We start from the raw sequence: 13,751 nt of genomic DNA, 5'->3' as shown, positions 1-13,751 counted from the left end.
CGTCACCTGAGGATAATTGACTTGTTAGAGGACACAGACACTCAGTGTGAAGGGCGACGACACAGAGCGCGACAACCTGGGCCCGAACCTGACAACACAATCCGCTAAACGGGTCGCTATGCAAATGCTGTAGCACACACACACACACACACACACACACACACACACACACACACACACACACACACGGAGAGGGTCCGGCTGGGTGTTAATGAGGAAACCAGCATGGATGGTCATTGATGAGGCTCTCATCAGCATGTCATTATCTGAGAGGGCAACTCGACGGACACAGGCAGGGCTGCAGCAGCAAACCAGCACCAAGCGCGTCAGCCAGGGGTCAAAGGTCAACACCCAGCAGCCCTTTATGCTCTGGAATACTTTAGGACAGTCACAGTCAGTTTATTTCTGTTTGTTACACTGGAGAAGCACACAGTGACACGTAACAGAGGAGAGATCTGCAAATAAGCAGAGATTTCATTGCTTCTCCTCCAGTTTCCAGCTGATGTGATGATAATTAGATAAAGGATTATCAAAGCAACATGTGAACGCTGACATTAATCCACATTTTCCCTCAGAACGTTGTTAGGGAACAAAACGAGGCCAAAGGAGAAGGTATGCGCCGGCGTGTGATGTATGTAATTATTAACAATTAGGAACCGACACAGAGACAACTGCAGCCAGTCTGCCTCACCTCTCACTCGCATGGAAGCAATGAATATTAATGGAAGAGTGACGGCCGCACGCACACACCCACACACAGACACACACACGGACATACACACGGACTCACACACACACGGACTCACACATGGACTCACACACATACAGACAAATGCACATGCAGACACACACATGCACAAACACGCACACATACAGTACACAGACACACACACGCATGCACGGACTCACACATGGACACACACAGACACACACACATGGACTCACACATGGACTCACACACATACAGACACACACGCATGCACGGACACACGCACACACAGACACACACACGGACACACACACACACACTGACACGCACACACACACACACCGGGACACACAAGGACTCACACAGACACGGACAAACAAACAGACACACACATGGACACACACAAACACAGACACACACACACACACACACACACACACACACACACACACACACACACACACACGGACCTGCTGTATTAGAGCAACAGTAGGGGAAGCACATGTAATTAACCTGCCTGACCTTAAAGTATTAAAGCCTTTGTCTGTGTGTGTGTCAACCAGTGTATTGTTCTGCCATGATCTTCAAATAACGTGTGTATGCGTGCGTGCCCAGTGTGTGTGTGTGTGCGCGTGCGTGTGTTTGTGTGCGTGTGTTTGCGTGCATGCATGTGTGTGTTTGCGTGCGTGCGTGTGTGTGCGTGTGTATTTGCGTGCGTGTGTGCATGTGTGTGTGTGCGTGTGTGTGATTGCGTGCGTGCGTGTTTGTGTGTGTGTGTGTGTGTGTGTGTGTGTGTGCGTGTGTATTTGCGTGCGTGTGTGCATGTGTGTGTGTGCGTGTGTGTGATTGCGTGCGTGCGTGTTTGTGTGTGTGTGTGTGTGTGTGTGTGTGTGTGCGTGTGTATTTGTGTGCGTGTGTGCATGTGTGTGTGTCGCTGGAGTCGACGGTTCTACCGTGATCTTCACATAAAGACATCATTAGTCACACTAAGTGTGTGGAGACCGGCCGACCTCATATCTGACTCTAGCAGGCAGAGTTGCATTATGGGATGTCACTGCCAGGGCGGGTTGTGCAGCCAATGCAGATGTGTCGTGTCAGGTAGTAGACCAATCTTTTTTTTTTTTTTTACCACGGCCTCACACCAGCAGCAGCGACCTGCCGTCAGAAACCTGCGTCAGCTTCACTGCTGATAATAAGTGTGGGAGCTGTCAGATCCTGGATCAGATCCTGGATCAGATCCTGGATCAGATCCTGGATCAGATCCTGGATCAGATCCTGGATCAGATCCTGGATCAGCTCAGCCCTGTGTCTAAGTGTAAACCCCACCTCTGACATGTGTGTGTCTGTGTGCTTGCTTTCAGTCTCTGGACGGGTTCGTATTTGCACTAAACAAGGAGGGCCGCTTCCTGTACATCTCTGAGACCGTGTCCATCTACCTGGGGCTGTCACAGGTAAGTGCTTCCTGTCTGTCTGCCTGCTGGATGCAGCCGCTCCCTCTGATCGTATCATCACCAAAGACAATTCCCAGCAAATTAGGGCTCATTTAAAATCTCATCAGCTCGACACATGGTTGTTGATTTGTGCAGCGAGCGACGATGCATATTTTATTGCTCTGTGTGCGACCAGGAAACCTCATAAGGAATTATGCGTCTCGACTGGTTCACTCTCCAGCAGTTTCTGTTATTAATAGTGGCGTCCATCCTGACGTGACACGCTGACCTTGAGCCACTAATAAGTATGTGTCAGCTAATGGGTTAAAACATGTTGTGCGCTTCACACCCTCATCCTTTAAAAGGCATTTCCTCCTCTCCTGTAGTGTAGATTCCCACAGTACTTAAACGCATCACACTCAGTGCAGCTCTAGCGGTCTCCCCTGTGGGCACTGGCACTGATTTGTTGCTTTGCAGCTGCAGAGCCATTGTAGTTGTTGTTGTTGTTGTCGTTTTTGTCGTCGCTGTTGTTGTCGTTGTTGTGTAGCAGCCACACAGCGCTAGTGAATGTCACGCTCCCACAGCGTGCTCCACACAGGGGAACACATACACGTTGATGCTCTGCTCACAGGTTTTCATCAGATGACTCTGATACTGAACCCAGATCAGGCTGAGAAGTGTTCAGTCGGACTGTGTTGGATTCTTTCTTTCTGTTTTTATTGCTTTATTTACATCTGTGCTCCAATGTGCATCAGCTTCTCTCCGTTGGTCTGATGTGACTCCTTGTCTCTGTAAATTAGATGTAGGAAGCTCTCAGATATGGGAGCGAGGGGAAAAGGCCAATCAGTTTACCAAATTAAAGAGGAAGTCACATCAGCCCTCAAACCCTCCTCTGACACCCCTCGCATGGATTAATTCCTCCACCAAGATTGATTGATGATTTCTATCAAATAATTGATTAACTGTCAAATCAGGTCCCCGAAGCTTTTCCGCCAGCTCCGCTGAGCTGGTTATCTTGTTCCCCCGGCTTTTATCAGCTGCTGAAGAAGTGGCACGCACGTTCAAAAAAAGGGAAAGACGCAGAGAGAGAGAGGGGGGCGATCGAGCTCGTCTTTGGTAATCCTACATGTGTACACAGAGTTCTTCAACCTCCATCCTCTTAATTGCTCTTCCTTCCTCCTCTTCTCGTTTAATCACAGCCCGTCCCTCTTCTTCATTTTTTTAAAGAAGGAAAATATATCGCTAATTATTTTTCGACTTTAATTAGATCGTGGCGTGCAGGAAAAATGGCGGGGGGTGGGGGAGTGTTTAAGCCTTCTGACAAATTGATGAGGTTATGAATTTCCTTGCTCGATGGCCGGCGCTGAAACAATCTTTAGGCAGATTTATGCGTAGAGAGGATTTTGCTGGTTTAACTCGTTTCTTCGCAGACTCCTGGACGTGGCCGGACAATCAAACAGGCCGTTAATGGAGTCATTAACAAAGAGCGGAGTGGTAATTAAACGCGGCTGCGGAGTAAAGTCCTCTCACAACGTCATCTCTAAGGAACTTTTGAATTGCAGAGCGACTGGAGCTGGACTTTGTTACGACTTCCTGTCAGTGAAGATGTGATTCATGTGTGTGTTTATTGTTAACTTCCAGTTGTGTTGTGCTCACAGGTTTGTTCTTTAGCGGCGGGTGAGCTTGTGTGCGTCCGGGCTGGTGCAGCTGAGCCTGTTCAGTGTGTCTGGGAGACACTGATCTAATTGAGACGTGCACGCGTGTGCAGCAGATGGCTGCGTGTCCTCTGCCTGATGGTCCAGAGGAATCACTGCGTTGAGTCCAAATGAGTCTGCCCAGATACAGTACGGTCTGCAGCCAGCGCCGCCACTCAAAGCTTCTTCTACCTATTATTGTTATTGTTTGTGTCGACACAGATCAGAGCTGAAGCAGACGAGAAGCTTAAATGTTTAAGTACAACTAAATACAATAAAGACCTTCAGTTCAGATCCACACGCGTCATGATGAATTTGCTGGATGTGAGGCCGCGGCTGCTTCCCTATGAGCCACATCCGGTTCTGCTCTGTCCATTAGCTCAGCGAGGCGGTGACCAGGACGGGTCCACCCAGAACCCGGAGATCAGGAGACCAGGAACACAGAACCCAGCAGAAAGTGTTGCTGCTCGTTCATCCATGTTGTGCGTCGGCCTCGGCCTCTGTGTGTGAAGCCGTTTGCCTCGTTGTCTCTCCAGGGATCGGACCTGTGACATGTGCCAGGTCACACCCGGGTCATTGGAGGGCGAGGCCCAGGCCGCTCTTTGCTCTCATCCGCTTCAATCCGCGTTCCCTCAGAGGGCCAGTAAGATGTTCGCGTTCTCCCAGTGTTCCCAGTGGGCTGCTGCTGCTGCCGCTGCTGCTGCTGCTGCTGCTGCTGCTGCTGCTGCTGCTGCTGCTGCCGCCGCCGCCGCCGCCGCCACCGCCGCCGCCGCTGCTGCTGCTGCTGCTGCTGCTGCTGCTGCTGCTCACCAGGGGACCATTGAATCAATTAGCACAAAGCAGCCGCTGTCGACCATTTCCTCTTTGATGCCCCCAAACCTCCAAAGCCACCAAACTGTGGAAGCCTGTCATTTCAAATCTTCCTTTGGACCTAGTGTGTTTTATTTTTCCTTTGATTTCGTCTCTATTCTTTCTATAAATGCAGCTTTCCCTTCTCTCACTCTCTCGTTCTGATCTTTTGCTTTCTCGGCTGTTTTAAGACTAGCAGGTCGGCCATTTGCATGAGGTCAAAGAGGGGCATTCTGGGAGATGGAGGAGGATGGAGATGGGGTGGAAATGGCGATGACGATGATGATGAGGAGGAGCGATGGGCAGGAGGAAGGTCACGGTTAATTGAGCCACCTCAGCGAACCCACACACACACAGGGTTTCATTCATAATTGATGGCTCTGACTCGGGGGCGGCGGTGTCGCTCTGATAATATAATACGTATAATAATTCTAATGGGTGTGTGGCTCCTGTTAAATGATGGAGGGATGGGCATTGGGTGGGGGAGTAACGATCCAAGGATTTATTTTACTTTTAAAACTGTAAAATAGACAGTAGAATATTTCTTTTCACAAAAAAGGAGTTTTGTGGAGGTGGAGGGAGAACAGGAGTGTTAAAGGAGTAAAAGGGAGTAACTAAGAACAACTGATGGATGGACTCACACAAGTGGAAAGAAGGACGACAGGAAGGAGTGAGAGGGAGAGAAAAAGTAGAACAACAGATGAGTTGAATACATTAAAGAGAAGGACGAATGAGTGATAAGACAGGAACAAAAGCAGCAGAGAGATAGAGAAAACACAGAAGACAAAGGTTGTCATTTTGAATCGCTCTGTGCCGTCCTGTGTGAAAGCCGGCGTCATTAGCATGCTGACAGGACGCTGCAGGAGGTTATCAGGCCCTCAGAGAACTTCCTCCGCTTTTTGTTCAGACCGATCGCCACGGCAACACACGGGGGGACGACGCGCAGCCGCCGACTATAAGTCCAGACCCTGACGGAGACGTGTGTGAATGAAGAAAGGGAAACAGAGACGATGAGTTTTTGAAAAGCTGCGTTAACGAGACAGAAACTTCACTGAGGTGCCTGGAATGAAACTGTGCAGCGGCCGAGGGCCGACAGCGCGCGGGGTCACGTGAGGCTCAGACTCATCGATGACGTAAGGTTTCAGCGCCTCCTTCAAGGTGAATGAGGCCGGAATGGGCCCGAGAAAGCAGGTTAGGATCAGACTGGACCAGAACAGAAACCAGCAGACACAGGAGGGCTCTGTGTGTGTGTGTGTGTGTGTGTGTGTGTGTGTGTGTGTGTGTGTGTGTGTGTGTGTGTGTGCGTGTGCGTGTGCGCGTGTGTGTTCATCCATATGTATGCTGTGTGTGCGTGGTGTCTAGACACTGGCTTTATAGATGGCTGCCATTGAAATGGATGAAGCTGCACAGGGAGCTGCGCTGAGGTCAGAGGTGACGCTCCGCCCGCATGGCGCGGATTTAAAGTCAGAGGACACGCTTTCATACATTACAGACAGACAGGCAGCGGGAGGTGAGGCCGGGACTCTGACCTACTGAAGGACACGCTCACTCAGCTGCTTATTGCGCTTCACACGCTCGTTCTTTTCATGCATTAGAGGCGTGAGTGATGGGAGGAGGAGAGTCGCAGGTTCTGACCCGCTCGCTCCGTATTACAAACACTCCGGCTTGTTCCCGTGGTGGCACTGCCCCCACGTCCCATGTTCTCTTCATGCATTTCAGAGGCTCTGAGGTGAGGCAGGTTCGCTGACCTTCACAAGGTCGCCAGCGCTGCAGCTCAAAGCATTCACATCGACAGTTTGAAGTTCTCATTTGAACGGATTTCACCTGAGTCGTATTAATATGTGGCGCCACAGCGTATTCTCATTTGTCCTCAGCTCACATCATTTACTTGGGGTTTCCATGCATTTCAGAATGTGGGACGCCGTCGCCACAGACTGAAGCAGAGGTGGAGGTCAGTTGACTCCAAGGTCACTGCTTTCTACTGCTTTCTGCTTGAACAGACCACAGTTCTGTTCTGTTTTTACAGTATAGAAATTTTTGATTCAAACATCAGAAATGAAGAAATGAACAGGCTGCAGCTCCTCTGCTTTTCCTCCTTCTCCTCTTTTGTTTCCTCTCCCCTTTTCATCCTTCCTTCATTCTGATTTACAGCCGGCCGTTACTCTGATGCCGTGGAAGCTGTAAAGAGATCAGCGTTGCCGTCGGAGACCAGAATTGATGCTTGTTTTATTGAAAGAGAGAGAGTGTGTGTGTGTGTGTGTGTGTGTGTGTGTGTGTGTGTGTGTGTGTGTGTGTGTGTGTGTGTGTGTGTGTGTGTGTGTGTGTGTGTGTGTGTTTGTGTGTGTGATAAATGATGTTGATGTGTGTGTGTATCCTGGCTGAGGTGTGTTTAATGGCACACACAGACGTCAAGGATGACTGTCCTCGCTGCATGTGCCATTAGCTGTTAGTTACGTGTGCCATTAGCTGTTAGCTACGTTTACCATTAGCTGTTAGCTATGTGTGTCATTAGCTGTTAGCTACGTGTGCCCTTAGCTGTTAGCTACGTGTGCCATTAGCTGTTAGCTACATGTGCTGTTAGCTGTTAGATACGTGTACCATTAGCTGTTAGCTACGTGTGCCCTTAGCTGTTAGCTACGTGTGCCATTAGCTGTTAGCTACATGTGCTGTTAGCTGTTACGTACGTGTGCCATTAGCTGTTAGCTACATGTGCCGTTAGCTGTTAGGTACGTGTGTCATTAGCTCTTAGCTACATGTGCCATTAGCTGTTAGCTACATGTGCCATTAGCTGTCAGGTACGTGTATCAAAAACCTCAATATGACTGAGGAAGGATGGACACGACGTGGGGTCACATGCTATGATTGGCTATTAAAATCATTAAATGCAAATAAACACATCAACAAACGATCCTTTTTTTATCGGCAGGTCTGGATTGATTGACGCTTGCTGTACGGTCCCGTGCAGATCAATAGGAAAGCATATCGATCACAAGGCGCAAGCCGCAGACGAGGCTCACAGTGACACTGACCTTCTCAGAGTGGCTCACATTTAACGGAAATAAAAGAATATTAGGAAAGTTGATGGGCCTTGAGTTGAGCCAGGTGTCCTTGTAGACATTTAATTGGTCCTGTCGTGCTCCTTGAGAGGGAGCATGGACTCTGAGTGATTGCAGTTGTCTTTCAAGAATATTTCAAAGCTTCCTCAGTGATTTGTGTGTTTACTGAAGTATTTATGAATTTACAGTACAGAGAGCCTTGAGGGGCTTCCACGGGTGCTTGAAGGCCTCAACAGAAGCCAAACTGTGTAATACGTCCTTGAAAGGTCTCCAACCTCTTTTTGCAACAATGGTCTCTAACGTACAGTAGCTTCAGGTTCTGGGAGGATACAAGGTGTCTGTGAATATGCCTGAGCAAACTGGAGAGGTTTTAACTGGAAGCTGCTCCTCAGCTCAGACGGGTTCTGTGCCTGTGAGGAGGTGCCAGGCCTTTGAGACCTGTTTTCTAAGCTTTCATTACTTTTCAAGGGTTTCCAACTAGGTTGCATAGAATCCTACGAGGGTCGGGACTTCATGAATGCCACTTAAATATTCCCCCAGTCAGATGAGTTTCCAGGTGGTCGGAGCTGAGGACGGTTCTAGGCATTGCTTACATACTTCCTGTTCTGAGTTTGCTGATGTAATCTAGGTGATGTTGAGTCTAGAAGCTGAATATGTGGACGAACCCACCAGGTTTGTTCATTAGCTCCCAGAATGGTTTAATTCATCCATTCTTTCTAAACACCTCACACTCCATGTTCTCTGACTAATGACACATGGGCTAATTTGCTAATACCCCGTCACAACAAACACACAACAATACACAAACTATGATTGATTCGGTTTTTCAGTCTGAAACTTCACATTCACAACCAACTTTTCTAACACACACGCCTTCATTCTAATGAAACACCGGCTAATTTCCTAATGTCCCTGTCCCCAAAACACACACGGACACACACAGCAACACACAAATGCCTCAGTGTGAGTGATATCCCGACCATTATGGGCCCTTTATTTACACTGGCTTTACAAATGAGCCCTAATTACTGGGTCTTAATGATGTAGTCGGGCGAGTGACGAGCGAGGTAGCTCTGCAGAAAGATAACGAGAGGGAGAGAGAGAGAAGGAGGCGTTTGCTTGGAGGGTTTTTTGTAAATGTCAAGAGCAGAGAGTTGATGGCTTCATCAATCCTTTATCCCTGCAAAACACCTGGAGGAGGAGAGGAGTGGGGGAGGAGAGGGAGATTAGTCAGAGGGGGAGAGAGGAGGAGGGGAGCTAGAGGCAGGAAGGAGAGGATCAGCCAAAGGGCCAAAGTTGGGAGTGGAAGAGGCGTCGCCTCTGAATGTGACATTGAATGAATGAAACCATGAGCGTGTGGCCGTTGTGAACATCAGCAGTGATGCCTGAAGGCAGCAGCTCGACACCGGAGCCCCAGAACGTGAACACCCAGACCTGAAACGCTGGAGGACCCGGGCTTGTCTGACTGAACAGCCCCAAATGTGAGCTACGAACTTGAAATGGCTGCTTTCATTCAGGACAAAGTTCAGTGCCTTGCTCTGACCCCGCACCGCAGCTCCGTGCTGCCCCCCGGTGGCTGGGAGGACTGGAGGCATGAGGAGGGGACTCCTCTCCCATCATGCACTCCTGCCGCCTCCTGCTTCCCTTCTTTAGCGTCCGCTCTCAGTCTCATTACAGATCCATTTCTCTCTCTTTAAGCCTCTTTTTCTCGGTGCTGCTGCCGTCTGTCCTAATCTCCCTCACCCCCTCCACCCTGCCTCTTGTCCTTCCTTTTTCTCCTCCTCCCTCCTCTCTTCTCCCGCTCATCCTCCTCAGTGTAATACAGGATAAAGACACTGGGATCACATATGGCCGAGTGGTAATGGTGGCGCGCTGCTTAAATCCACTCATTTAAGTGCAAATCGGTGTCATTGTGGAGCTGCCGAGCAGATGCTGGGCCATGTCAGCATAACTGGATGTGACCACGGCAGATTGTGCTGAGGACTTGCTCCTTAAAGGCAGAACAGATCAGCTGGTGGGCGCTGTAGCCGTGGATGTTCACATGGGCCCTGGCTCTGTGTCTGTCACACTGAATGTAAGAATCAAATGCAGACGTAATGAAATAAAAGAAAAATGACCTCATCAACAACAAAAATCAGTCCAGCTTTTCTTTAGGAACAAGGAAGCTCGAAGTGTAGCTCAGTGTGAGGTGGTGAAGATGGGTGGAGGTGACGAAGTGCAGACCTGAAGTGGCACAAAGCTGAACCCTGGAACCACTAAAGTGGAGGTTCAGTCGAATCAGAGCAGGACTTTGCATCATCACATTGTCAGTGGTCATTAAAAAAGAGAAGAATGTGTGTATGTTTCCGACATTTGTGTTCTGCCTCCAGCTTCAGAGAATAAAGGCAGACGGGGTTTTACAGCTGAAGGGAAACGACTCGAAGCTCCAGGTCACGAGTCAGTGACGTTTAGTTCGTTGCTGCTTATTTTGCTCGTCACTTGTTGATGCCATATAATTGAGTTTTTGCTCATTTTCCTCTGTAACTTGTGTGATTTGACCAAACTAGATTCTCCCGGGCTTCAGGTGCACTTGATAGAACAGCTCATTCTTATTCCAAGTCAGAGTCGGGTCATGTTCAAATCATAAATGTCATTCTGGGCGCTTCTATCTATAATGAATCCACCATCGCAGGAAGATTAGCTGGATGTGTCGTCTTGGCTTTTTGTGCCGGCTCGTTATTGGCGCCGTGATAACGCAGTTTAATTGTAATGATTATTTAGCTGCGCTGCGTCTGAATTATGAACAGACGATAAAAGTTTAATGAAAGACGAGTCGTTTGGGTTTTTCTCCCAGAACAACACAGGCACTTTAGTTCGTCTTCTTTAGTTGAGCTTTCTTCTGCTGCATTTTTCTGATTCCAGTTTGATCACTGTTCTTTTTTTACTCTTTAATTAATACATTCATGTTTTAAAGCTTTTTGACTCGTATTTCTTAAACAAGTACTAAACATTTTGAAGTATCTGAGAGTCGAGGCCGCGGTTGGAGTCGAGAGAGACGGCGGCAGCGCTTCATAGCTAAAGGATAAATGTCAGCGGAGGCTCCAACCTTTCCTTTCCTCAGTCGATGAAACCTGAGCAACGTATTAACTTTAGCACTGATTATCGTGGCCTTTGAGTTCTCGCGTGTGTGTGTAAAAGCATGAGTCAATCGATGGTGTTTTTAATGGAACACAAGGGCAAAGACAGGAGAAGCCGGCGGCTCATGTTTGTCAATGGCCACTCTGAGACACTCAGTCGTTGTCGGACCATAAAGAAAAACACAGAATGAGGCAAGATCACCTCCCAGGCTTCAGGCTCACGTCCAGGCTGTCAGACGTCGTCAGGAGGTCCGCTTCAGCTCTGATCTCAGAGGCAGCAGCAGTAAATCACGGCAGGAGACCGCCGACCCAGACGTACCGTACTGGCTTTGGTTTGTTGACCATGGGCATCATGCAACGTCGTCATGACGACTCAAAGTTTAGTTGAGCCTGAGTCTGTGTTTCATTAATATCGAACGTCTTGACGCACACACCATTTATCTGTGGTATTTCACAGCGGCCGCTGACAGAAAGGCAGGGAGCGCCCGGGTGGCGAATGCAACGCACCTGGGTGGAAAGAATCAGAGTTTACAAAATGGCGAGGTGGAGAAATTAAAGATGATTTTTATTTTCTTTATCTGGAGGAGAATTCATTACCTGGCAGAGGACGGGGAGCCGAGCGCTGTCTGCGGAGAATAATGACTTGTCTAAGTGATACGCACACACACACACACACACACACACACACACACACACACACACAAACACACACACAAACACACACGGACAACAGGAAACAGGAAACACACACTGCAGCCGCTTTCACATCCTATACATAGAATATTAGAGGCTCTTTGTTTGGCTGCAGCTCATCCTCTTGGACCGTCTGAATTTAAACATCCCCGCGTCCGCTGTAGAGCAGGGGTTCTGCTAGCGTGCTGCATTCAGGGACCCCACCAGCTGCACCCAAAGGCGCTGACTCAAAGCAAACGGTGGATGTGGAGATGCCGCCGGCTCCCAATCACCAACTTTTTTTACATATTATTTTAGAGCTGCACGGCTTCGTGCGAACATTTCATCGACGTTGAGTGCGTGTAAACACACACTCACTCAGTTAGACACACAAACACACACTCTCCATCCTGGCAGGCTCGTCTGCGTCTGTAATAACCTCTCTGTGCCCCGATCCAGAGGAAATCAGCTGGAATGTGAAATTGAAAACAAACAGTCATTTCAGATAGCGAAGCCTCTCTGTCAGCCTGTGTCTCCCTCTCTGTTTGAAGCCCACAGATTGTCCTCAGATCATATCCAGATATACAGTACAGCTCATGTTCCCTAAATCCCTATCTAATAGACAACTCATACATAATCAGGAGCAGCCCAAGGCGACGGCAGCGGACGCTCGCAGCTGTTCTGCAGCTACTGAGAGGCAGTTATTACCAGCGTGCATCAGTCAGAATGTGAACCTCTGACAGGCGGCCGTCCCTCCTTCACATGCTTTTACTGGCTGTGACACAGATTTGAAGGCTCACAACCGTGAGTCTGTGTCTTAGAAGGTCTGAGCCTCGTCTCGCCACGACACCATGCAAATCAAAGGCTGGTTGATTGTCCAGTTTGAGGGAGCATCTCCCAGTCATCTAACAGGGCAAGATCAGGATGTCAGCCAGCAGGCCACGTTGTCATCATCATCAGCAGCAGCAGCAGCAGCAGCGACGTCAGTGACTGCACACATCTTCAGTGTTTGATTAAGAAGGAGGCAGCTGGAATCAGGGCTGTAATGAAACGCATTGAGGGAGAGTTAGAGATAAGATGTAGAAGAAAAAAGACGACCGAGGAGGAGAAACAGAGCAGGAGAGAGGGAGGGAGAGAGAGAGGGAGAGACGGAGAAAGGGAGGGAGGGAGGGAGGGAGAGAGAGAGAGAGGGAGGGAGAGAAAGAGGGCGAGAGAGGGAGAGAAAGCGAGAGAGAAAGAGAGAGAGGGAGAGACGGAGAAAGGAAGGAAGGGAGGGAGGGAGAGAGAGAGAGCGAGAGAGAGAGGGGGCGAGAGAAAGAGGGCGAGAGAGGGAGAGAAAGTGAGAGAGAAAGAGAGAGAGGGAGAGACGGAGAAAGGAAGGGAGAAAGGGAGGGAGGGAGGGAAGTGGAGAGAGGGAGAGACGGACGGAGGGAGGGAAAGACAGAAGGAGGGAGTGAGGGAGGGAGCACAGCAGCAGTTTGTTTTTCTTGTCAAGGTCACAGCAGCTGAATGTGGAGATCCTGCGGGAAAACCTCTGTGTGTCTGTGTTGTGACTGTTTGTCTACGTCTATTCCACCGCTTTCTGTGTGTGTGTGTGTGTGTGTGTGTGTGTGTGTGTGTGTGTGTGTGTGTGTGTGTGTGTGTGTGTGTGTGTGTGTGCTTTTAAAGCCCTTTAGGGGCTCACAACAGGCTGCAGTGACGCATTCCAATCGCTGCTCAATTAATCGGCCGACACACGCACACACACATACACACACACACACACACACACACACACACAGAAAGATGTCACTCCTGTGTTTTTTAATCACTTCGTCTGCTGAATTGAAATCGATTCCTCTCCTCCTCCTCTCCAACCGAGCCTCGCTCTTTGATTTCTTCACTCATCACATATCACAGGAGATGAAATCACATGTGAAGCTCCCAGATTTGTCCTCATTTATGTGGGAACATAGATCCTGTAGCAGACACAGAGGGGCTTTTATTTTGTAGTGTGACTGAGTCCTCGCCTTCATTTGAGCTGAGCATTAACATGTGGTCATGAAGTGGTTTTATAGCTGTGGAGTCCTCTTCCACTTTGACTTCCTCATCATCCCATCGATTCTGATGCTGACGTGTCTTCACCCACGCGTTGTCTTTGGTGAGACGTGCTCCGTCTTCTGTCCGTCCACTCACTTCTTACATTTCTTCTCGGGTTGCGTGTTTCCTCCGGCTGTCAGATGACT

The 13,751-nt window shown here is 49.1% G+C and overlaps 1 protein-coding gene across 6 annotated transcripts in view; it reads left to right on the top strand.

The window, feature by feature from the left end:
* LOC114847951 (neuronal PAS domain-containing protein 3) overlaps window positions 1–13,751 on the top strand; it is a 153,755-nt gene that overhangs the window by 103,867 nt on the left and 36,137 nt on the right. For all 6 annotated transcript variants that reach the window (XM_055505465.1, XM_055505462.1, XM_029137953.3 and 3 more), the window contains one exon: window positions 2,071–2,160. In XM_055505465.1, the coding sequence (XP_055361440.1) occupies window positions 2,071–2,160 (90 nt within the window). The remainder of the gene's footprint in view (window positions 1–2,070; window positions 2,161–13,751) is intronic.

This window comes from Betta splendens, chromosome 22, assembly GCF_900634795.4.
Source record: "Betta splendens chromosome 22, fBetSpl5.4, whole genome shotgun sequence".
Lineage (NCBI taxonomy): Eukaryota > Metazoa > Chordata > Actinopteri > Anabantiformes > Osphronemidae > Betta > Betta splendens.
This window is presented reverse-complemented; position numbering and strand designations above follow the sequence as displayed.